This window comes from Trametes versicolor (assembly GCF_000271585.1).
Source record: "Trametes versicolor FP-101664 SS1 unplaced genomic scaffold TRAVEscaffold_13, whole genome shotgun sequence".
NCBI lineage: Eukaryota > Fungi > Basidiomycota > Agaricomycetes > Polyporales > Polyporaceae > Trametes > Trametes versicolor.
Window position 1 is genome coordinate 1,328,897 of NW_007360333.1, and position 24,877 is coordinate 1,353,773.

The window sequence follows — 24,877 nt, forward strand, 5'->3', positions numbered from 1 at the left end:
ACTGTGTGCAGGTGTCAGTAGTTTCCACAGCGTAAGGTTCCGTCACGCCCAGACGTGGACGTATATCGAGGGACTTGTGTCGAACACCGCCGTGGACAATCTCCCGGTTTCCTAAAAGGTGTTAGTCACAGAAGGCCCCAATCACTGCGGCGCGTGGAGTGACAAATGACAGACATACAATGCCAACGGACGGCGATGAGTGGACAATCGCGTCCAGAAGAAGTTCGGAAGCGGGGCTGATGCGGCGCGCCCGCGGACTGTTGGCGTCCCATGCTGCGCTAGAGGCTGGGAAGCATCGACGTTTGTCGTCTTGCATGCTTTCACGTCCCAGCCCGATTGCTCGGGACGGCCATTGCGGAAGCGCGATCGGAGGCCCGGCGTGCGAGGGGCCTCGATGAATTGCTGCCTGAGATTAAGTTCGGCTAGGTCGTCGCATCTTCACTGTGAGCTGCGCCGGCCTTAGTGAGATAGATCACATGGCGGGCAGTTGGGCCCAGGAAGATGCGAAGCAACGTACCCGACGCCCATTCGAACTTGCTGCGCTGTGGTCGCAACTTTGTAGGTCCAGCCCACGACGCGTAGTTTCGTAGCCACATGGGAGCCGAACAAAGACATGCGCGCGGGCTTCAAAGCGCGACGTCTGCAGCGCTTTCGTAGACGAGATTGCCTTTCCCAGGGGTTGCGGATCGGTATCTGAGATGAGACGGGTTGCGGGGAAGCCGGCTAGAAAAGGAATGATTCCCTTTGTACCCGCGTCCGCGAAGCGAGCGCTCGCTAGGACCGCGTCGAGTGCTGTATAAGATGCTCATGACAATCGGCTCTTCCATCGCGTTGTCTTCACCCTCCCTCTATGGATCCTCAGAGCAATCAGCAAGGCCACAACACGCCCCCGCTGCCCCCGTTACCGCCCTCGCCTGCCGGGTCCGCGAGTGGGCCACACCCGAGCCACGAGGGACACGCACCTGCACCACCCCCGCCTGCGCCTGTACCCATGCCACCTGCGGCTCAACCTACAGCATTTACGAAGCCTGTGCCACTTCCTATGCCTATCGCCATGCCTGCTCCCGCGCATATCGGCGGCGTCGTCCATCAGTCCCCTGCATCAGCTCCGCAGACACCGTCTATATTGAGGATGTCTTCGCCGGCTCTTTACTCGCCTCCACAGGACAACAATGCGGTCGCAGGCCCGTCGAACGCTGGGAAACAGAAGCAGAGGTCAACACCACATGGCTCTTCGGATGAGGACAACGCCGCAACGTCGGGCACTTATAACCCGCCAACGCGTCAATCGACTATGAACACTCAAGGCGATGGCGGGGATAATGGCGCCAGCAGCACCAGGGACTACGACATGCCTACCCCAAGAGCTAGCACCCGATACCCTACTCGCACTGCGAGCACCGGGCGCGCCTTCGACAGGAACTCGCGGTCGATCGTGTTGACGGAACCCGTGGTATATCCTGGCGGGAACGGGCTCGCGCAGGAGCTGAACCCCGCCGGCCTCACGTCGCGCCCGTCGGTCATTGACCACGTCGTGCCAACCATGCCTGCCACAGCGGCCGGCATGAATGGACACCGACGACGACAAAGTATGGCCATGTCTGCGGGAACGGCCACCATCAGCGGCGAAAGGACCGTGGAGGAGCGAATGCAGCCCACGCTAGATGCAGCAATCGAAGAGCGGGACAAAGCTGCGCTGAAAGGTGAGCATAGCATATAGCCACACCGGTATTGTTCACTCACCAACGTTGTCAGCCAAGGCACATGCGTGGGCGCTCAACTGCGCCATCGGTGCACAAGTCGTGTTGGGCGCATTGACTACCGGTGTCGCCGCGGCAACTACCGGACGTCAGGTATATCCGAACACCAACGCATACATGCGGAGAACTCACTTGCACCGTAGACATCCATCGCGACGTCTGTATTGGGTGGAATGTCGACGCTAGCGGCCTCCTATCTTGCAAAGGCGCGGGGGTCTGGCGAGCCCGAGGTCTCGGCGATCCGGGCTCGCGACCTCGACGGCTTTATCCGCGACTGCAGAGCGTTCATGCTTGACAATGGGTTCGTGGTCGGCCCGGAGTACGACGCGCGGATCGAGCGGTATCGCAGACGGTTCGAGGAGATCATGGGGAACGGTTCGGGCGGGGTGGGCGACCAGGTGCAGGCGCAACGGGAGAAAGGGAAGTCGCCGGTGTAGCAGGTGGGGAGTGCGCACCGTCTTGCAGGAAGTCATGAGGCTGAGGATTTGGTCGGACCGTCTGCGTCCCGCGCTACGACTTGTATCATATTTACGTCTAATTATGTCTTGCACGCTGCCTGCGTTACGCTATGGTCACCGGTCTTTGGCGTGGGTTTTGATATGCTGCATGGTCGCCGATAAACCCGCTGCGTTGGCGTAAGCTATATGCCAAGAGCCCGTACGGCGCAGACGTGAAGGACAAGTGGATCAGGCGGTAGACACGACCAGCGCGGAGAGTGTGGACGGACCGCACACGGCCGCGGACACGCCGAAACCGCTCGTCCGCCACAATTTGCGCGAATCGGACTAAGAAGCGCACCCGTCGAGCTCCGGATGCTGATTCGACTGATTTTTAGGTTTAATGATGAACACTTGAATGAGGCAGCAGCAGCAGCAGGAGTCTTCGTGTTGGGGCACGAACTCACGACTAAACGCGATCCTTGCGAATGAGTGATAAGCTCCTGCTGAGCAAACCATTAGTAAGTGTGCTTGGAGAGTCTTGTCAAAAGAAAAGATTGCCACACCTCGAGTTGTATAGGAGTCCTGCACAACTGCATCGGTACTGTCAGAGTCGCGCGACATGAACTCAAGGGCTCTTTGGCACGATATGAAGCTGCATTGAAGCAAGTACACTTACCTCATGACAGGACATGGCGTTCATGTCGGTCAGTAAGCCAGCATCTCATGGATCGCCATGACAGACTACGGGCTACCAATTATTTGAGCTTACTGAGGTCGAAGATGAGAGGGTGGATGAGTATATGCGTGCCACAGCGTGAGTGGAAGGCGGAGGGCCCCCGTGGGAACGTCGGACTTTCAATTCGTCCAACTTATGCATCGTCGTAGTAGTCGCTGGATTTCTACTGGCTACCCTAGGCCTCATGCAACGTTAGGCACACCTCAGAGCTCTGAAATTCTGAATCCAACATCATAACTTGCGAAACTCCACAAAGTGGTTTGAGACGTGCATCGCGTGCGTATCATATTCCGTTACATGCTGGATACCGTCAAACGTCGCCTGAGGCAACGAACTATCCCCCGTGGAATGGACAACGACCTTGAGCAAGCATCCCGGGGCTACCGAAAGGTTATCGAAACGCGCTGTGAGTCTTCCGAAGTCTCCAGTCGGGTCTTTCGCATGCAGAAAGATGCTAAAAACGCGACTTGTAGCGTGTTCAGTTACGTGTGTCAGACAAGCGCTATCGGGACCATTACTCATCTTGCCGGGTCGTTCCAGAGTTCAATGACTCTCCCAAGAAAGCCCCTACCGCATCCTGCGCATATGCAGCTACGGTAGATGGCAAGCCAGTTGTGTCGGTGCCGAGAGAGAACGACGCAGAGAAGACGGCGGCCTGAGGAAAGGGCCAAGGATGAATTACACCGACGATCTTCCGCGGAGATAGCACGTTCCTGCGCAAGGGAAATCTGAGATTAGTCAGGCGAGTACGTAAATGGTAAATTCGTCCTCTTGCTTTCACCGCAACGGCGACAGACGATTGGCTGACTGGCCATTCCAGACCATTCTTTCACGGTTTCTAAGTTATACACGAGTCAGGATCAACGGACGCGATAGGCCAGCGCCTCGCCGTTGTCCGCACCGGAAGATGACAGAGCCCCAGCTCTTCTTCACATCCCGCACCCCCTGGGCGGGTGGCGGGTATAAAAGATGGATCCTTTACGGGCCTCTCTCCTTGGACTTTTGTACACATCCCCCCTCACGACCTGCACGCCTCGCACGAGCCACTCGACGCCTTTCCGCGGCACGAGTTAGAGTCGTCTTCGCGCCCATCACCCATCCGAGGTCGTTCAGATTGCATATCGTAGAATCGACTTTTAGGCGTAGTCAAGAAAGAAGACATGCTCGCACCTCCCACCTCGAAGTCCACCGTGCTCTCCCCGGCGCAGACCCTCGTCGACGGCCGGGTTCCGCAAAAGTACTCGCCTGCGCGGCGGTATGTGCTTCTGCTCATCTTCTGCCTCGCGCAGTTCCTCGATGCCTTCAACAACTCGGCACTCTTTTCTGCTATCCCCTCGTTGGTTATCTCGCTAGGGATGTCTGAGGCGGAATCGACATGGATCATCAGCGCGTTCCAGCTGACATTTGCATCGTTCCTGCTTATCGTAAGTGCTTTTACCGACCCTGTTACAGGGCCGCAGTCTTACCCTTGCTTGTGCAGAGCGGGCGGATTAGTGATGTCTACAACCCAAGTATGTACCCATCTTCCACGCCCAGTCATCTGAGCTATCGCTAATAGCACCTATAGAATTCGCGTTCATCGGTGGTGTTGCCGTCCTGGGCATCCTCTCTATCGGCGCCGGCTTCGTAACGAACAAGATTCCGCTCATCGTTCTTCGCGCGCTAAGCGGTATCGGTAAGCTGCAAATTTTCAATGTTCTCGACACGGAAGACGGTCCGACTGACCCATTTACCGTGTGCAGCCGCATCCATGACCATCCCGTCCGCATTGACGCTCCTCGTCAATGTCTTCATAGAGCCAAACGAGCAAGCGCGCGCCATCGGTGTTTTCGGAGGTTGCGGAGCGGTCGGCAACGGTACGCGTCTCTGCATGGTGTCAGTAATGTTGCAGTGCATCTGACTATGCTAAATCATACGCAGTGCTCGGATTGATTATTGGTGCCATTTTCGTCCAATTCGCGTCCTGGTCATGGGTGTTCTGGTTTGTCGCGCTCGTTGCGCTGCCAATCGCCGCCATCTGTGTCTTCCTCATCCCGACACAAGAGCCGCACCTAGAGATTGGTGGCCAGACGGACGCTCGCTGGAAGAGCCTGGATATGGGAGGGGTCTCTATTCTGACTGGTGAGTACACTACAACGGAGCGGTAACAAATTGGTATTGACTCGATTTATAGCGGCACTCATCTTGTTCATCTTCGCGATCACGTCCGGAACGACATCCGGATGGGGGTCTGCGACGGTGCTCGCGCCGCTCATTATCTCCGTGTTCATGGTTGTGGCGTTCTTCTACTACGAGACGACGCTCCCGGTGGACAAGGCGGCGATCCCCCCACGCACGTGGTTCCTTCCCAACTTCTCGGTTCTGTTCGGCACCGCGCTGCTTCCGTACTTCTGGTGGACGACCGTCTTCACACTGTACACGACGCTCTGGCAAGACGTTTGGCACTGGAGCGTCATCTCCACTGCTATCCACATGTGAGTTTGAGTCCATTACATGAGAAACGCTAAGGGAGACTAAACCACTTTCCAGGCTGCCCATCGGTGTGCTTGCATTCTCAATGAGCTTCACTGGTTCGCTGTCGCGTGTCATCAACCCGAAATGGATCATCCTCACCGGCGAGGGCATGTGCATCATCGCGACAATCCTTCTCGCGTTTGCGGATGGCCCCGAGCGCTACTGGCCATTCATCTTCCCCGCGTTCGTACTCGGCTCCGCGGGGGCCATGCTCACCTACACGCACACTAAGTGAGTCTTCCACGTCCCTTTGCTGCGCTGCGCGTGCTGATCCTCCTGTCACCAGCATTGCGATCTTCCGCACCAGTCCGACGTCAATGGCCGGAACGGTGGGCGCGATCTTCAACGGCGCGCTGCAGCTTGGGTCAGCCATCGGCATTTCGGCGGTCGGCTCAATCGAGACGAGCGTCGAGGCGCGGAACGGGGGCTCGGAGTCGTACGCCGGGCGCGCCGCGGCGTTCTGGTTCCTCCTCGCGATCGTGGGCATCGAGTTCCTTGCGCTGCTCGTGTTCTACCGGCGCAGCAAGGAGGGCACCGCCGAGGAGCTCGAGGGTGAAGGAAAGACGCTTGAAAAGACCATCGAGGACGAGAAGATGGTGATGGAGAAGCAGAGCGTCGACCTGCCGGAGCTGCGGCTCACGAGCAGCGCGCAGGATATAGAGCGCGAGGAGCACACGACCGTCTCGGAGCGGCCTGTCAACGTGGGCACGGACTTGAACGTCTAGATTTTTCTCATTGGTGTGTTCGTATAGTTTTGTTTTTTTCGCTTGGTCTTCTCTGGTTCCCTTCGTCGCTGCATACACATAGACCGCATTTACATTAGACAGACTCATGTATCGATAGTTGAACTCATTCCGTTTACGAGCATTCTGATGACCACAACGATGGCTAATCATATATCATATACTACTTCCTTTGACCTGAGCCATCGTACGATCTTCTCTCGTGCCTGCTGAATTTTGACGGCGCTGAGTCTGACTAAGTCCGCTTTAAAGCTCCATTCTGCCATGAGGTAAAGTAGAGTGGTCTTATGGGGGTGTAGTGAAAAGTACAAACGCCACAGTGTCGCATCCGGGGCGGCTGCTGCGGACGGTATACCTCGAGGGGCAGGACATTCATTTGAGTCCGCAACGTATGCTTCGAGACATATTTGTATGCCCACAGCTCAGCACCTTTTATTTACGGCATCCCGTATCGACCCCGGCTGGAGAGTCAGAGTCTAGAGCACGATGCCCGACCGGAAGCCCGAAGGGTTTACGACACTCGTGACTATTGGCTTGCAGAAGCGTCGGATGGCCGACTCGGGCACGAAATATACGTATTTCAGGGCATGCCGAATTCCTGTTCGACGCCTCTATCAGGGAGTTTGGGTCTCGGTGGTGGTTCTCAACCACGCGCTGTTGATGGTCCGCTCTTCGCAAAGCCGATCGCTAGAGAAGTAGGTCTCCGGGCTGGGGCGGGATGTACTGTACTCATGCGAATTACGCTTTCTTCTGAAGAAACGGTCAGCGAACGCACGCCGCGAGGCGGCGATGGGTCAGCTTTCTCAGCGCCACTGGAAGAAGCGGCACAGCTTTCGCTGCTCATCTCGTGTACGACACCATAATGCGGGGAAATTATAAGTTGCGACAAGCGTGTCATGTCGAGCCTCGGGCTCCAGGACGCGACCCCCTCACGAACCCACAGCTCTCTTCTTCCGTGTTGGACTGAGTCTTGACGAGAAGCCACTAGCAGGAACGCAAAGTCCAGGAAGAAGACATGGACACACCTCCCTCTCCCAAATCAGAGCCTGCACGGTTTACCTCGGGCTCTCCAGCACAGACTCTGACTGAGGCCGACGGGAAAGTGCCGCCGAAATACTCGCCCGCGCGGCAGCTTGTACTCCTGCTCCTGTTCTGTCTGGCGCAGTTCATCGACCTCTTCAACAATGCGGCGCTCTTCTCGGCCATCCCACGCTTGATTATCGACCTTCATATGTCCACGGCAGAATCGACATGGCTCATCAGCGCATTCCAGCTGACCTTCGCGTCCTTCCTGCTTATTGTCAGTACCGCCTGCGTTGCAAATGGCTGTGAACTGACCTTTCTGGATATTATCAGAGCGGACGAATGAGCGACGTCTATAACCCAAGTACGCACCTCTCCTACACGCAGACGTCTAGCCATAACTCACATCGTTGGCAGAGATCTTCTTCATAGGCGGTATCGCCTCGCTGGGCATCCTCTCCATCGGCGCCGGCTTCGTGAAGAGCAAGATTCCGTTGATCGTCATTCGTGCACTCAGCGGTATCGGTAAGCCACAAACATCTTGAGTCCTGGCGGCCGCTGTATTCGGAGGACTGACGTATTCCACGTCATACAGCGGGGGCTATGACCATTCCGTCCGCTCTGACGCTGATTGTCAACATCTTCCCCGAGCCAAGGGAGCAGGCGCGTGCTATCAGCATGTTTGGAGGCTGTGGTGCGGTTGGTAATAGTAAGTAATATCCTATGTGCATATAGTATGACGTACCGTGCTTATATGCGATAGCTCTCGGGGTAGTCATCGGGGCGATATTCGTCCAGTTCACATCGTGGAACTGGGTGTTCTGGTTTGTGGCGATAATCGCGCTACCGATTGCCGCTATCGGTGCTTTCTTCATCCCCGCGCAAGAACCTAAGGTGAAGAAGGTGGGAGACGGAACGGAGGCCAAATGGAGGAGTCTGGACATCGTTGGGGTGACTATCCTGACCAGTGCGTTGCAGTATCTCATCAAAGAGAGAACGCCTCATACCAATTATGAATTTAGTTGCGCTCATTCTGTTCATCTTTGCGATCACGTCCGGCTCGGCGTCGGGGTGGTCGTCGGCCACGGTGCTCGCTCCACTCATCATCTCCGTCTTCCTGGTCGCAGAGTTCTTCCGCCATGAGACGACGATCCCAGCGGACAGGGCAGCGATACCTCCGCGCACATGGTTCCTCCCAAACTTCGCCGTCCTCTTCGCCACCGCGCTCCTGCCGTACTTCTGGTTCACGACCGTGTTCACGCTGTACACGACGCTCTGGCAGAACGTCTACCACTGGAGCGTCATCTCTGCTGCTATCCACACGTAAGATTTACCTCGATCTTTGTTTCCACCTGCAACGCTGACTCCGGCTCCAGGCTGCCCAGCGGGATAGTCGCGTTGATTATAGCAACCTTCGCAGGCTCCCTGTCGCGCTGGATCAGCTCGAAATACGTCATCCTCATCGGCGAGGGCCTGGCGATGATCGCCACCATCCTTCTCGCTTTCGCGGACGGCCCCGATCGCTATTGGCCGTATGTCTTCCCCGCGATTATCTTGGGAGCCGGCGGTATTTCGCTGGTCTTCACGCACACGAAGTGAGTAGTCCCGTACCTGGTTTGGCTGCTACTCCTGTTGATGTCTCGGCCGACCAGCATCGCCATCTTCCGCACAAGCCCGGCGTCGATGGCGGGCACCGTTGGGGCGATATTCAACGCAGCGCTGCAGCTGGGGGCGGCGGTCGGGATCGCTGCGGTGGGCCAGATCGAATCGAGTCAAGACGCAAAGAAGGGGAAACCGGACTCATATGCCGGACGCGCAGCGGCATTTTGGTTCTTGCTGGCGATCGTGGGGGTCGAATGGTTGGCCCTGCTCGTGTTCTACCATGTCGACAAGGAGGGTGCCGTCGAGGAGCCGCAGAGCGAGAGTGTGAGGGAGGCGGAGAAGGATGATGTGGCCAAGAACGAACAAGGGGACACAGAGAAGAAACGCGTGAGCGTTGAGGTGGCGAGTTTCCGGCGGTTGAGCGTTGGGTTCGATCGTGAGCACGAGGGGCACACGCAAGTGACGGAGGGAACGTCGAGCGCGGCTGCAGAACGGTGAATGGCATTTCGAGATCCTGGCAACGTATCTTCGCAAGCTCTACGTTCTCGTGTTCTCGTTCCTGGTCCACCTTTTTACGATGCATACATAGCTATAGATCACATCTCCGTCATCAGCGCACCGTGTATCAATAGTCACACTCACCACTTCATTTACTCTCGTGACTTCAATGCTAATCAGGACTTCCCAATGGTGTCATCTGCTTATTACTGGCGAGCTCAGATTAGGAGTACCTCCTGACATACGTCATCCAGAGACCCATGAGCGTTAACTAGGGAGAGCAACCAAAATAAACAGTCAGCGTTTAACGAACACTTGCAGCAGGCTTGGGAAATGTTGCAAAATTAGATCAAGTGGAGCGTCGGAGATGTGGCCAGACCTTGGTGGGATACGGTGGCGCGACTTGTGGATGTGCAGAGGCTGCGGGGCATGCGGGGACATACAGCTACGTCAGCGCGCCAGCACGGGAGTTACCTCCACAGCGTCTGTACGTCGCATATAAGAGAACGAGGGCAGGGGCAAGACGTCACTAAAGGATACCCTGCTTCGCTCTGAACTTGTACAATATGGGGTGAGTCGCGTTGACCTGGAACACAAAATGGGACTGACAGTGCATCTCGCAGAATCATTGTATCATGTATCGTAGGTAAGTACGACTGTCGCCCGGGCCATTTGAGCCAGCCGCAGAAGACTTACCGAGTTGGCAGGCATATTCGAGTGCATTGCAGACGCAATCATGTGTGTCGTGGACGCCGTTGTAGGATGTCTTGAATGCGTCTTCGTTGGTGAGCCCCAAACGACAAATGTGTGTGGACTATCGTTTTGACGAAACAATTCCAGCGATATTCGACGCTATAGTAGCTGTCATCGCGTGTTTGACCTGTGGATTATGTTGCGCGTGAGTACAAGTCCACTCCGTCTTTGCCCATACACGCCAATGATGATGGAGCTCTATGTAGTGCTGTATGAGCGAGGGCTCCGGGAAGAGCTTGAATTTCCCGGGGCCCTGAATCCACGTACTTGTGATGATCCTCCTTGACTTCAACGACTTGCCTTGTACCATACCCGTACCATAATTGTAAACATACTACTTCGCGTTCACCGCCTTACTATCGAGTGGCATGACAGATCATAGTCTGAATATTTCCAAGGGCTTGCAAGGCATTATGTATGACGAGAACATGGCGGCGCGGAGGGGACATTGTTAGCGCTGAATGATGCCGGTGGCGTTCCAAGCAACTCCAAACAATGAGCCTACCCCTGTCGGCATTGTCCGGCCAGGTCTTGGACTGTCTTGGACTGCGACCAACTGCGACCACCTCGATGCATACAACTTGCCCTGTCTGTCCTCATTCACTTGACCGACCAGTCGTCTCGACCGCATATATACTGTGCTGCAGCGCAGAGAGCTGCTACTTAACCCGAAACAGCTGTTATGGCGGGACATGTTAGTTCGTCCAGCATGGACATCCAGCTTGGTGCTGGTGACACGCTCGGAGCATACGCAAGGAACAAAACAAGTTTCAAGCGCGTCCGTTCCAGCCACTCCCTTTTGGCTTGAACTGGGTCGTGAGCAAAACGACCTGGGACCCATTGTAGCGAACATGTATAAAATGTCGCGTGTAGCGGTGCACATTCCCCTTTGAACTTCCTGGTATCGCCTTCACTAGACACATTCGTAATCGCCACTAACACAACCGTACTGAGTAGAGGTTGAGGTGCGTGCCTCTCATTCTCTTCAAGTCGTCCAAGCTAACAGCGTTGCGTAGCACACAGCGAAATCTCATGATGGAATCCGGCAAGCGCAGCGCAGCCGCGAAGCTCCCCGCCGAACTGGACTACCTGATCATCGACCGTCTTGCTGGGGACAAGACATCTTTATCGGCTTGCTCGCGAGTCTGTCGCTCCTGGGCACCCGTGGCGCGTTCGCACCTATTCTGCTCATTGGACATCCAGTCAACGGCCTCCAACGCCCGGATCTCCGCATTCAAGGAATTCTTACAAACGTCCCCGGACGTCTGCGCACTCATTGAGGACCTCACGCTCGGCTGCGATCGCTTCGCGAGCTTCAAGAGGAAACGCCCGGAACAAGTCAGCCTGCTCTCCATCCACGCGATTGTGATGTTGCTCCCCAAGCTGCAGCGGCTCACCCTTGCCGGAGTGTCGCTTCAACCAAAACCGCTGAACGCACCCGACCTCCCGCTCGCTTCCATCCCGCATCTACACCGCTTGCGCGTCTTTGGGTGCTACTTCCATGATGAGGATATGTCGCTTGCGTTGGATGCGGCGCGTTTGTTTGCTTCCTTGGGCGAGCTTCAGTTCGGAGGATACTGGCCTTCGGAGGATGCGCGCGGATCGTCGGTGACCAAGCCACCGAGGCTGAAAATCGAACATGTGCATTATGATTCGCTCGGAGCGGCCCCAACGGTGATGCTGTCAGATTTCCTGCAGGCATCCAGCATCTTCGAGGGTTCGTTGAAGTCGCTTCATTTCACCTGGTCGACGTGGGCCGAAGTGATGGAGTACCAGCGAATCCTGATAGACGCAGCTCCTGGTCTCAAGCGGATCGAATTCGAGCCGAAGGAGCAGTTTTGGGAGAACGGAGCGCCAGGTGAGTGTTTCTACTTCAATATTCGCATTCGTCCTCCATTCGAATAATGCTGGTGCTCATACAGATGACAATACCAAGTGGCGAGCGCTTGGCTTGTCCCGGTGCGCGCAGCTCGAATCGCTTTGTCTGCACATGCACTACAGCCGCCTGAGCCATGATATGGACGGCCACAAAGCCTTTTCCCACGCGGTCGGCGCATATACTCAGGTCCTCGCTCACCACCCGCCGCCACACCTTCGCCACCTCACGCTGAGGATCCCGATTTACTTCAGACCAGGCTGCGTAGACGTCACGAAAAGACGAGACCTCTGGTGTCAGTTGGACGACGCCATCTCAAGGTTGCTAACGTTGGAAACTGTCACTCTCGAGATTCGGTCGTTGGAGACGTTAACGAGGGCGGAACAGCATACCTTTTCCTTGGGATTCCAGCGCGCCCTGGCTCGTGTACACGCACGAGGAATCCTGTGCATACGGTTCGAGGTGAGTTCTTCGGCTCTTTTCTACCTACATTAGGGGCTGAGCGCTGAACGTCCACGGCGATCTGTGTAGGGGATCTTGCACACTGACCCTTCCGACGGACCGCCTGAACTTTTGCCACCAAGCCCATAGCTGTGAACGTACAGAACCATGTGTTGGAAACGTGTTAATCGTATGCAAACCAGTCAACTCTGCCACTCCATTTGTGTTCGCTCCGCGGCCAGTGACAGAGTCCGAAGCGAGCTTCTCACTCCCGTTTTCGCATGCATCGCACCAGCTTCAACTCATCCGCGAACTCCGAGGAACTGACGTTCTAGTACTGACAAATAACGACAAAAACACAGGGCAACAAACCAAGAGATATCACTACACGTCGATACAAAGTACGTACAGCAACTAGTACTACCAATATCCCAAGCTTATTACACGTCTATGTAGCTTAGCTCGATTTCGACAAGATAAACGTTGCTAACGTCGGCGTCTTCCTGATCAGTGTCATCGCACAAGCGAGTAAACGTGAGGAGAAGACGCCAGCGGCCGCTGAAGAATTCCTTGCACCCTTTGCACCCCGAATGCTCCCACAAGTCGACGAACCCCGCATCGATCTCGATGTCGTCCCCGTCCACGGATTCCAGACCCTCGTCCATCATGCTGCCTTCATCCGCATTGCTTTCTTCAAGTATGCTTCCGTCCCTCATGCTCCCGTCCCTCATACTCCCGCTTCTCATGCTCCCGTTTTCCCAGTCATTGTGAAGGGCGGACATCTGATCCGCGATCAGTACGTATGGAAAGATAAACGCGTATGCAGCCACTTACCTGCGCGTCCAGAGATCTGTTGGTGTCACTCGGCAGCAGGATCGTACACCACAAAGCCGCCATAGGAGTGCCCGAGTGAGCATTCATTCGGATGTCCGTTCGGAGCTCAATGCGCATCTGCTCCCTGTTCCTCCAGTCGAAGAAGGGGATACTAAGCCGCTCTCCTGCGTGGAAACCCGGGGCGGGTTCTAGGGCTAGGTCTGGAACCCTAAAGCCATTCATCTCCAGTCGGGCAATCGCCCACGAAGGGAAGAACAGCTTGTAGTACGGGGAGAGGGATGCTCTGCGCTGCAAGCCTAAGAGACTGCTTGGCTCGGGGTCCTTTGAGAGGACGTGCTCTAGCCGGTAAGCGATGTAGCTTCGCTCCCATTTAGGTGCAAGAGGCTGAAACGCTTGTTTGAGGGGTCGTTGAAGGCATGTCCTGAAGTCGAATCCTATGGGGAGGAGGACACAGCGGACATCGAAATGGTCCCGGCGACGCTTAACTGACGGTCTTCGTGCTAAGAGTTGTTCAATCATGCTGGCAGAGTACCTGTGACGATCAATGGGCGCGAGAATCCAGGTTGGTATACCTCTACTCGAAATAAGTGAAAGGCGATCCGCTTACCTCGCTTCACATTGCTCGTGAAATATCTCCTCCACCAGTGTACGAGTGCCGACAGCCCATGGGCTCCCCTCCCCTTGGAAGCGGAGGATGAGCGCCACGAAGGATGATTTGTCATCCTGCGCTTTGCAACACGGCAATAAAAGCAGGGTGCATCCTCCGGAGAAGTGCATGACGGGGCAAGTGGCCTGGATGCCGTGGCTCGTTACTATGAACGAGGCATTATGAGGTGAAATGTCATATGCCGCGGCGAAGACCTTCTTCGAGACGCTGACGAGATCAGAACAGTCCCGGAACGCCGCAGGCCCCGATGCGAGTAGACACGACCGCTCGATGTAATCGGTACCGCGCGACGTCGGGAAGACGGAGCGATAGCCTAACAGCGTCTCGACGGGATCGGCGCGCGGGCCCCATGCGAAGAGAGTCGTGTCTGGGATGCGTCGCATGATCTCTTCTTGGAGCCGGAGGAACGCCTCCCTGCCCTCACCGTAGATCGTGGGGAGGTGCACGCCGAAGATGCCCATCAAGCAGTACGCCTCATCCTCGATCCTGCAGGTCTTCCTCTCCGAAGCCCAGGACATGCGGCGCGCTACGCTCACTTCGTGGAGAGGCATGCTGCCCATGAGCACCGCGGCGTCGATCCCGGTGATTTCCTCGAGCAGCGACGATATAGAGCGCTTCGACGCGATTGGAAACCAGTGCATCGAGAGAAAGATGACGACCTTGGGGGCGATGAGTTCCTGCAGTGTCCACCCGCGCGTAAACCACACGCTGTTGCGGAAGGAGGAGTTTGGAGCAGAGGGCGGTTCGACTTCAGAGACGTCGTAAAGGAAGGCATAGCAGACCGTCGCGCTGGCGTACCACGCGAACATCGAGTTGATCGCCTCGGACAGCTCTGCGCTGCTCGTCTGGTCGATACAGCAGGTGTCCACCCAGACGAGCGCAAAGCCGTGCGCCTCCGCCCATATACAGCAGTTGCGGATCTTGTCCGACACGAAGTCGCGCGGGTTCTCCTTCGTCTCCCTGCACGCTCGCCCAATATCCGAGACGTCCCGGAACGACTGCTCCACCGGCTCCCCCTTCTCCCCCTTCTCCCAAACGTGCGAGAGGACAGCATACTTCGGTGGTGGACGAGCGTACCATTCAAGCTCTGCTTTGCTGGTCGTGAGGAGCCACATGCATGGATAGGTATTCGGGACGCTTCGTGTGCGCGAGTGGGGAAGTGTGGCAAACTATTACATGGGCCTAGTTGCAAGGTGTCTGAGCTGGAGGGGTGTAAGGAACGTATGTTAGGTCACAAAATAGGTAAGCACAAGGATCGGATACTCACCCGACTATCGTCCTAGCGAGTACGAGAGGGAAATCGGTATGGCTGTATCGCTATCGATATCGTCGATTCCAACACTTGAAGGCGTCACGGTTTGTCCCACGACGGACTTCGCGAGGTGGACCTGTGGACAGATTGGACACACCTTCCTGCCTCGTGGCCTCGGAGCGCGCAGCTACTCGAGACGAAAAGAAAGGACGTTCATTGGATACGAACTACGAAAGAATAATACAACGCTTTTCGAAACAACAGCCACACCAAGAAGACCCCACGGTACTGCAATAGGCGTACACTCTAATATCCAAGAGACTATGTACTAATGATGCGTGCGATAAATGTAAACGGCCGTGCGGGCGGCTTTCGGTATGTGGTGTTGCGCAAGACAACTCCCGGGGTCGAAAATAATGGAAGGGAGCGTGTCCGGTGGGAGTGGGGGGCGCGGAGGCTGACGCCTACCGGCTGGTGGCGCGCATGTCGTACTCGGTCATGCTTGCCTTGGTGTGGCTGCGCTCGTCTATTGAGGGTGAGCGGCGGGGTTGCAGCGGTACGTCCGTCGATGGGTTGATGGGTGATGAGCGCCGTCCAGCGACCACTTTCCTGTGTACAGCGCAAGGCTGCGTCAGCACTGAACGGGATTAGAGAACAAAAGACGACTGACATCCAGGTCGGGACAACACCACCGGGCGGGATGACCCACGCCTCGGAAGCAGCGTAGTTGGGGGGCACGATGCGGCCGCCGCTGATCTTCGAGACCAGCCACGCCGTGCCGTTGATGAGGACATACGAGAAGACACCCGCAATGACACCGTACGCGATGTTGTACGTGAGCGGGATCATGATGATGGTGAGGAACGCGGGGACGGCGTCGCCGACGTAGTCCCAGTTGATTTCACGGACGCTAGAGTATGGTCAACAGTGCGAACCAAGAAGGAATGGCGGACGGTACTAACTTCCTGATCATCAACGAACCGACGATGACGAGCGCACCACCCGTCGCCCAGGGCGGGATCGACGCGAAGATGGGCGCGAAGAAGATGGACACGAAGAACATAACACCAGTGATCATCGCAGTGATACCGGTCTTGCCACCTTCGGAGATACCAGTCGCGGACTCAACGAAGGCCGTGACGGGGGAGGTACCCATGAGCGCGCCCATGGAGATCGAGAACGCGTCAACACAGTACGCGATCGTCGAGTTCTCGAAGTCGAGCGTGACGGGGTCGCGGAGGCCGGCGAACTTGGCCATGGAGTACAGCGTACCGGTGGTGTCGAGGATATCGACGTACAGGAAGGTGATGAGCGCGTACCACACCTTGCCGTTGCCGTAGTTGTACTACAGAAGGAGGTGAGTTTGGGATGCAGCGAGGACTGCATATGAACTTACATCGAGTGCATTCCCGACGCGCTGCAGCGGCCAGAAGGTGACGACCTGTTTGAAGAAGTCGAACATAGCATCGCCGGCATCGGTGTGGGGGAAGTACGAGACCGCGGTGGAGCGAGGCCAGGAGATAATCGACGTGACGAAGATGCCGATCAGGATCGCCGCCTTGATACGGTACAACATCAGCAGCACGGTGAGGATACTGCAGTTACAGTGAGCACAGAACGATGCGCTAAACTTAAACGCGTACGTACCCGCCAGTGAAGATACCAAGCCACACGGTGGGGTTGCGCAAGACCCTTGTGCCACAGTAGTTGGGCAGGTCCGCGCTCAGGTAATCTGAAAATTTGTTAGCAAGACGAGTAGAGACGTATGGATAACGACTGTACCTTCTGCGAGACAGCCGCCCAGACCGACGAAGTTCGTGGTGTCACCGCCGATGACGCCAAGACCGCCAGTAGCTGAGAGCAATGATCAGTCCGACAGCACCAATTATCCGAGTAAGAATGAGTAACCCACAGAGACCGATGAAGGCGATGAACAGGCCGATACCGGCACCGACAGCCATGACGAGCGACTGCGGCATGATACGCGCGAGCCATTGACGGAGACCGAGGAGGGAGAGGATGAAGAAAATCCATCCCTCCATGAACACCGCCGCCAAGGCCTCCCTGTACGAGATGAAGCCGGACCCGTGGAAGCCAACGACGGAGTAGGTGAACTGTTTTCCAGCGTCAGTGAATCCTATTCCTTTAGAACGGGTAGAGATGTGGCAAAATCAATGCAAACATTCATGAAAGTGATCACCCGCCGCAAAGGGTAGACCCGGTCTGCTGAATACCCGCTGATGACAGGACGAATGGCGTAGGCCGCCACCGGATCATCAAACAGTCAGAACAGACGCGCTAGCATGCTCTCGAGACGCCCGCTGGACATGCAGACACAGTCGCGCGGACCATATGTTGGCAAACTCGTCTGCGTAGCTTGCACAGTTTTGATGCGCGGAGGATCTGGTTCAGTGCGGCTAGAACGCGAAGGCATGTGCTGTGTACACACGGAAGCGTGGCAAAGGCATGCACACGACGGAAATGATCGACGGCCGCCGCGGCAAAAAAAGCCGGCAGATAGTGCGCTCCAACCAACCCAACGATAAGGGCACGCAGTAACGCACAGCGGGAAAGTGGATGGGGCTTCAAGGTCCCGTTTCATGAAACACCATCAAGACCTCCGTAAAGAGCGTACCATCCGGAGTCAAATGATAACGCGGGTGAAGGAAAAAAGGAAGGAGGAATGTTTCAATGAGGGGATGGAGACTCACGTAGGCGTTCAGGCCCAAACCTGGGGCCATCCCAACCGGGAGGTTCGCGAGGAGACCCATAAGGAACGACGAGAGCGCGGAGATGGACGCGGTCGTGGTGATAAGGTCCCGTTGCACATCAGCGACACACGAGAGGTAAACAGCGTCGTCCGTGCAGCCGTCGTTGGTGGAGCAAACGCACGTCCCTCCTGAATCTCGCAGGATGGCGGCGTTGACCGAGATCTGGAGAGTCGTTAGTTCTTCGGGCGCTCCGAGTGTAATGATAAGCAGGTGGAGACTTACAATGTATGCCATGGCGGCCCATGTTGTGACGCCAGCACGGATTTCCGTCTGCGCGGGGGTTTAGCGGACGAAGAAACGGAGGCTGTAGAAGGGACGCACCAGGAACCGTGACCCTTCGCGCTCCTTCGGGTGTCCGGAGCCCTCCAAGCGGAAGTGCCTCCCGACGAAAGAGTCCGCAACCTATGGAGGACGGTGAGGATGGCGTGCGCTGACCACGAACGGTGGGACGTACCACTGCGTTGAGTCTGTGTGTAAAACCAACCATGACGCCGGCGTGCAAAAGTGCGGGAGAGGATGGAGGTACAGGCAAGAGGTGCGAGGATTTATCAGGCGCGGAAGGACCTGATAACGCACGCAATCTTTGCCGAGGGAACTAGGAATACCCGAGACTAAATTACCATTTATATCCAGAGGCGCGCGCATCCTGCTCGCATCACCACACAGCCACGACGGCCGGTACCACTCCCCGAGATCCCGCTTGCTGCCTCGCGTGTACCGAATTTCTTCGGCAAACACACTGGACGATGTTCTGTAGGCTGAAGAGGAGAAATGGGATGAGCATAGTGCACGGCGGGGAGGTAATACACACATACGTTGGATGCCAGAGTTGCCCAGCCGTGATCGGTGGGCTAGATCGTAACTCAGATCGTAACCGCATCCCGACTTTCCGGCCGGTGGCTGCAAGTGGAACCCGTCCCTCGCCCCGATTTGTGGAGTCCAATGGCCGCCATACTCGACGGTAGGTACCGCTTGGGGGTCCCTCAGGTACACGCCCTCGGTAAAGCACTCCTGCCAGTGTCACACGAGTGAGTAATGTCCGCTCAAACTTTGTGGGTACGTGTCCTTAGGCTCACCTCCAATTGGGACGGGTGTTTGAGGCATCGTTAGATTGAACTGTGTATACCGTGTATGGGCGCGCAGAAGCGGCAGGATTGCATATGGCGTCCATGAGAAGTTGCCGATGTTCCTTGTGGACGGTGTCCTGATGCGAGCGCCCGGAGGGCCCGGAGTTCTAACCAGAAGTGCGAGACGCATCCCACGCTACCCCACGAGACCTCCACTCAGTGCATTCTGTACGGTTGGGAATGATGAGTGGTCCTCGGCGGCCTCTGCACGGCGCCAGCGTGTGGACGATCAGCAAGAACTGCTCTTGCTCGAACAACGGGCGCATGGAATGCCTGCTTCTGGCCCCGAAAGAAGTCCCAAGGTCCAAGGGTGGGCGGAGTCGACCCTAGAAGCGCTATACGCGAGCGCATCAGGACTGTCCTGGCGCGGGCGTCCCTGTTTGGCATCGAGCAGAAGTCTCCGGCGAACGGCGTGCGAACGGTATAAACGCATCCTTCACAAACGGATGCTTCCAGCAGGCCGTGTGTGGTCCTGCTGGAAGCGGACAATCGGAAGCAGCGCCACCAACAGCAGCATATCAACGAAGGGACAGCTGATCGGGCAGGCACGCACCGGCCAGTGCCCGCTCGGGTCTGCAGTGGGTTTGTGGCCCTGCGCACTCGTTCCTGGAGCGCACCCCGCGCGAAAGGCCCGCGATGGCCTGAGGAAGAGGCTTTGCTGGGTTCTAGATTAGGCGCTTCCTTGACGACGTGGCTACTGGGCGGCAGTGGGCCTGGCGGGGCACCTTGAAATACAGACCTGAACCTGGCTGGCTTGGCTTTGCCCCTAGTCGCCCCTCTTCACGCTGCTCCGAAGGCGTCCGGTGATAGGTGGAAGGTCTGCACACGCGCGCTGGACCTGAGAGAAGGGGACGGGTGCGGGCGGAGACATGTATGGATTTCGACCAGAATGTGTGTCGGCAGCGACGGACGAATGCGTTCTAATGGAAGTTACTAGGCTGGCGCCACCATGCTCAGGACGACTCCTGCGACTCGGGCAGGTCAGCGGCTAGGCGATCGCCTCGGACATGGCCGCCGCAGTCATAGGAATTGCTGGTACATAGCACCTCAGCGATACTCGTGACACTTCCCAAGCACGCGAGGCGCGGGTTTCAACGGTGCGAGCGTGGTTTCCCCTGCCTGAACAGTCAGCAAATGCGTTGGCATAGCGAGAGAAGGAAGTAACGCTACGGTAGGGGTGCGACGGTAGTCTGGGAGGCACGAGCACGAGAACCCGGACCGAGCGTGGCGCTGCGCGACAGTTACGCCCTGTCATTACATACTTCCGCAGTGTTGTCAGACCAACACCGGACCGGTGGAACGCACCACAGTGAGTGAACGGCGGAGAGCGAGCTATGAAAGAAAGGCATACAATGAGTTATGTATGATAGACGAGGAGAGGGGAGATCGCATTCACGAGGTTTGAAACCGGTTGTGTGAGCGGCCACGGGGGTGAATACGGCGCCAAGCAGGTGGTGATGGGTTGACGTTGAGGGGTGGTAGCTATTTGAGGAAGGATGAAGTTAGCTTAGCAGCTATGTCCATGGAGATGCGATGAAGGTGAGTGCATACCAACGACGCGGCCACCGGTGGAATGGAAGACCAAGGTTGGTTACCAGAGTCTTTCGGTTTCCTCCCCCGATTTTGGTGCGCATCGCAGCAACTTCGACGGAATGTTCTGCGTCCTCCGCAGCGGCAGAGCTGCTGTTTTTGTCTGACTTGAAGCTTGAACTAGACCTCCAGCTTCAAACCAGCTTGCTAAACGACTCAAAGGGCTTTGACCGATAGATCTCCACGGATTTCTCGTCGTACAGACTCAGAGAGCTAAATTTCGTGCCTGTGACTACTGGCGACTCGACGAAGGTCGATCATCTGCTTGTATAACCTCGACTTCACCGCGACGCACTCTTGAACATCAATATTGTGTATGGTGAATATCAGGAAAGAAAACCCACGGTGTTTACTAGTGCGATATCTCTGAGGTCTGGAGCGAAGTTGAAGAGGATGCGAGAGAGCTTAGCCGCGAACTAGAAGCGTGGACGACTTCGTATGATCTCTGCGGGCACACGCGTGCATAGCGGCCGCGGTGACATTCTTGAGGAATGGAAAGCCCTCATAGCGGAACTCGTGCACAAGCCTGTCGTTTTCAGGAGGAGAGTAGTGTGGAATTCCAAGGTAGTATGTAGGCGTAGTGAATGCATCTTGCATTGGAGCCTGAGGGCTCCGCGGGCCCGAGTTCGTTGCTCGTTCAATACTGACGACTCCGCCGAGCGATGCGATCGACCGCCGTTGACTATCGACGTCTGGCGACCTGGATAAAGTACTCAGCATGCTTCGACCCAATACGCCACTTGAGCTTCATCAGCTGCACGTCGCGGACGCGCGCGCACGGGAGGCAGCCTCCTTCGCTAGACTCCGATAGACGAGTGGAAACGTAGCAGGCGATGCACGATGTCAAGAGACAGACTAGGTTTAGTGCCTCGACTGGGCCACGCAGAAGTAGGAGGAATAGAGAGTAGATGATGGAAGAGCCTGGCTATATGCTATTATCTGAGTTTTCGCTTCAGCTCACTCCCGACCAATGTCCGACGGGGAAATGTACGCATGCGATAAGCTTTGTTCAACTCCGCTGATGACTAGGAACGCCATGATTTAACTACAATCTGAGCTCCGATCTGCTCCGATACGCGCTGGAACATCATCCTGATGTGGCAAGCGTGCTCGTCGCCGCGAGGTGCCTCCACACTATGACACCACCATCTACCGGCCGTTCAGCTCAACCATGAAAGTAGCGAGACGGTCGCCAGTGCATGTGCTTCATGGGGGGTTACTATGGATACCCGACTCGGAGGTCAGTCTTTTCTTTGAAAGCGCTACGCTACGTACACGAGGTCCCCATGGACGCTGCTGGCAACTATGCTCTGCTCCGGGCTGCAGCACCTTCTGATATGGTACGTTTACCTTTATCTTCTCGAGCATATCGTATCACAGTACAGGTAGTCAATAACACATTCAGCTTCGCTATGCGTATCCTTGCACTTCATGTGTACTAGAGTCTAGCGTAATACTGCATACACAGCAAACACCGTACCTGGGCGGATTTGTTCTCAGGCTGATGTCATCCAATATCCACCATCAGGACGTTGGGCTCTTTACACGTTCTGCTCAACCATGAGGTAAGTTGGAGACTGGTTTAATGCAGTGAACACGATCAATAACTCCGACAGTGTCGCTTCATTTCCGAACAGCACACCTTCTTTGGGCGAAACCTTGCGATACCATAGGCCACCAACTGCCGTCCGGAGCCAACTATCTCCTGCTAGTTACTATACCACGGCCATTTAGCCAATCGTCAGCGAGGTTGTGGAGATGCTCAGCCGTGTGATTGTTTCAAGGGCGCGGCCGCTCTAGGAGCAGCCGCGACCTCTCCAATACTCAGGATCTCGGTGAGTATGCTCGGAGCATATCAGTCGGCTCTATCCCGGCTTTGTATCTTACGTGCCCTTTTCCCAGAACCATTGTGAGGAAGAACCTTCTTACGTTCGGGTTTTCTCACCAAATTTCCTTCTAGAGTGAAGGATAGCTCGACCTAAGGTGTATCAATCGAGTCGCAATGGTATCGTTGTGCCAGGATTCCCATCGTTATCTTCGCCCATGAATAACCTACACCAGCCTCTTCCGAGGTTCCGAAAGTCGACACTCAATCTCCGGGCTCGACGATCCCCTCTGTTGCCGCCATGACGCACTTCCTCAGCATCGAGTATACACTGCAGCTGCAGCATCAGCATTCCCTTTGCGCTACTGTCCTTTTGGAAAGGCTGCTCCGAACGTCACTGTAAGTCTTTCAGCGACCCGCCGAGAGCGTCGGGTGTGACACCGTTTTACCCTGATTTCAAGCCATCTTTTGTTGACAGGCCTAGCAAGCCGGCGAGTCATGCGGCGTCTCCGACGACATGCTTCACAAACCTCGCTAGTGGCGAAGCCCCGGCTGTTCCTCTTTCTTCTCTTCCCTCCCCCTGGCCGCCGTCGACCCTATGCCTCTCTGCACGGTCCTTCTCGGACTCCGGAACGACCTAGGATCACGATATGCCTCTGATCCCACTGCCCATCCCAGATCGGACGTCACTGGAGGACTCCCTGCCCCCTCCGAGCGCGGCGTTCTCACACACAATGAAATACCCTCGAGCACAATGACACATGCATGATCGGAGTCTGCGGCGAGGGATTTGCCCGCGCACAGGCTGGGCAGGCGAAGGCTCGTCCGTGCCGTAAACACTCACGACGCGCGCAGTGCTTCGTCCGCGCGTCCCTCAATATCTCCTCACATGGTACCGCACCTATTGAGTCGCATCTGTACATCTGCGTTCCGCCCGTTAATTCGCGTGCGCGCGGAGGGCCACAGGCGGACGTCACCCGCGCGTACCCATGTCTGAAAGGTTCTTCCCTCGGGAGCGACGCACAGGAACCCCTGGGTTCGAAGATCGTCGGCGCGGCATTCTCAAGCAGCCGCTTGGAGGCTGACAGCTGCCACCCTTGTGGTCGCGCTCTACCTTCCAGCGATCAGTGCTGGCTGCATATAAGGTGCGCTCGCTCTCTCGTTGAACTTCAGACTCAAGTTCTTCCTACCCGTGGACAGTTCTTCTTCCTACGACTATGCACGCCTCAATCGCTCTCATCGCGCTCGCGGCTGCTTTCCAAGTGACGGGGAAACCCGCGCCTGCAGTACCTGCACCGGGGATCACTGCAGCTCCCGCGGCCATCGACGCGGTGCGACTACAAGGGAGGGACGTCGTGTCGACTATTCCATTCGCCAGCTGCACGCTCATCGTGGAGTGCTGCCAACAAGTACTCACGGTCCCCGTCATCCCTGCGAGCTTCACGGCGCTTCTACCCAGCGGCCTTACGGCTCCTATCCCATTCCCAACTCTGGGCCCGGTTGTTGGCGTACAGTGTATCCCCGCGACCAGCAAAGATATCGAGGGAAGCTCATGGTATGTTGACATCCATTTTGTTTGGACGCAGTCGCTTATGGTTCCGTTGTAGTGTCGCGGGCGGATCACCTATGTGCTGCCAGCAAGACCTCAGTGAGTGAAATGTGCACCGTCTGTTGTCCGAACACCATGCTGACTCCATATGACAGCTGATCTCGTCGCAGAGGGATGTCAGCCGGTCGTCAACAATCCGCCCTCCATCACGCTACCCTCGCTCCCCCTCCCTACACTCCCTCTCCCCACCTCGCTCCCGATTTCCATCCCCGGTCTCCCTACCATATCTGTCCCTGGCCTCCCCATCTCCCTCCCGCTCGGGGGCAGTCCGTCCTCCTCAAGCGGTCTGCTCGGGCTCCCGCTCCCGTCGCTCCCGCTCCCCTCCCTGCCGCTAGGTGGAGACCCTGTACCGACCACGTCGTCAGGTTTGCTCGGTCTCCCGCTCCCTTCCCTCCCTCTCGGCGGCAGCCCGACGTCTTCATCCTCCGGTCTGCTCGGCCTTCCCCTCCCCTCTCTCCCGCTTCCAATTGGAGGAAGCCCGACGTCCTCATCCTCTGGCCTGCTAGGCCTGCCTCTGCCTTCCCTTCCGCTCGGAGGAAGCCCGACGCCCACGACGTCTAGCTTGCTCGGCATTCCTCTTCCTTCGCTCCCGCTCGGCGGCAGCCCCAGCCCGACATCGTCTAGCCTGCTCGGTATTCCTCTGCCTTCACTTCCGCTTGGAGGCAGCCCCAGCCCGACGTCGTCCAGCCTGCTTGGCCTTCCAATCCCGTCCCTGCCCCTCGGACTCGCGTCGGAGGCGCCGGCCCCGTCGGTTTGAGTCCTGAGAGTGGGTGTTAGGGCCGGTAGGCGGCGGTCGGGGCCGCTAGCGCAGGGATC

General features: G+C 56.6%; 6 protein-coding genes across 6 annotated transcripts; 4 read left to right on the forward strand and 2 right to left on the reverse strand.

Annotated features, from left to right (window-relative positions):
- Positions 1-1,564: 1,564 nt before the first annotated feature.
- TRAVEDRAFT_134489 (uncharacterized protein) lies at positions 1,565-2,197 on the forward strand (the record flags this gene model as incomplete). The annotated part of the gene is made up of 3 exons (XM_008046239.1): positions 1,565-1,703; positions 1,756-1,853; positions 1,904-2,197. 3 exons carry the CDS (start codon positions 1,565-1,567, stop codon positions 2,195-2,197), a joined length of 531 nt encoding a protein of 176 aa, XP_008044430.1.
- A 1,899-nt stretch (positions 2,198-4,096) lies between these two features.
- On the forward strand, positions 4,097-6,361 carry TRAVEDRAFT_174985 (MFS general substrate transporter; the record flags this gene model as incomplete). Its single annotated transcript, XM_008046240.1, has 8 exons — positions 4,097-4,360; positions 4,417-4,447; positions 4,504-4,611; positions 4,679-4,792; positions 4,857-5,057; positions 5,110-5,410; positions 5,466-5,681; positions 5,737-6,361. 8 exons carry the CDS (start codon positions 4,097-4,099, stop codon positions 6,173-6,175), a joined length of 1,674 nt encoding a protein of 557 aa, XP_008044431.1. The 3' UTR covers positions 6,176-6,361.
- An 847-nt stretch (positions 6,362-7,208) lies between these two features.
- Positions 7,209-9,556, forward strand: TRAVEDRAFT_24277 (MFS general substrate transporter; the record flags this gene model as incomplete). Its single annotated transcript, XM_008045807.1, has 9 exons — positions 7,209-7,493; positions 7,550-7,580; positions 7,634-7,741; positions 7,812-7,925; positions 7,980-8,183; positions 8,239-8,539; positions 8,593-8,811; positions 8,869-9,254; positions 9,408-9,556. The coding sequence occupies 9 exons, from the start codon at positions 7,209-7,211 to the stop codon at positions 9,554-9,556; spliced, it is 1,797 nt and encodes a 598-aa protein (XP_008043998.1).
- A 4,678-nt stretch (positions 9,557-14,234) lies between these two features.
- TRAVEDRAFT_88276 (HET-domain-containing protein) lies at positions 14,235-15,002 on the reverse strand (the record flags this gene model as incomplete). The annotated part of the gene is made up of 1 exon (XM_008046241.1): positions 14,235-15,002. A coding segment is annotated over one exon (768 nt), but the record flags the coding sequence as incomplete, so codon positions are not given.
- Positions 15,003-15,340: 338 nt separating this feature from the next.
- Positions 15,341-18,437, reverse strand: TRAVEDRAFT_31908 (uncharacterized protein). The gene is made up of 11 exons (XM_008045859.1): positions 18,365-18,437; positions 18,232-18,312; positions 18,133-18,180; positions 17,851-18,072; positions 17,052-17,253; positions 16,922-16,993; positions 16,787-16,871; positions 16,536-16,734; positions 16,102-16,484; positions 15,810-16,049; positions 15,341-15,748 (listed from the first exon to the last, which is right to left on the reverse strand). Exons 1-11 carry the CDS (start codon positions 18,395-18,397, stop codon positions 15,604-15,606), a joined length of 1,710 nt encoding a protein of 569 aa, XP_008044050.1. The 5' UTR covers positions 18,398-18,437; the 3' UTR covers positions 15,341-15,603.
- A 5,232-nt stretch (positions 18,438-23,669) lies between these two features.
- Positions 23,670-24,818, forward strand: TRAVEDRAFT_53336 (uncharacterized protein; the record flags this gene model as incomplete). The annotated part of the gene is made up of 3 exons (XM_008046242.1): positions 23,670-24,007; positions 24,060-24,100; positions 24,157-24,818. 3 exons carry the CDS (start codon positions 23,670-23,672, stop codon positions 24,816-24,818), a joined length of 1,041 nt encoding a protein of 346 aa, XP_008044433.1.
- Positions 24,819-24,877: the final 59 nt, after the last annotated feature.

Coding starts and splice junctions, on each gene's coding strand:
- TRAVEDRAFT_31908 (XM_008045859.1), bottom strand. CDS start 18,397: ATGGTTGGTTTTACACACAGACTCAACGCAGTG. Junction 18,073..18,132: donor GGGCCGCCATGGCATACATT/GTAAGTCTCCAC, acceptor ACGACTCTCCAG/ATCTCGGTCAACGCCGCCAT. Junction 16,735..16,786: donor CTTGGTATCTTCACTGGCGG/GTACGTACGCGT, acceptor CTGTAACTGCAG/TATCCTCACCGTGCTGCTGA.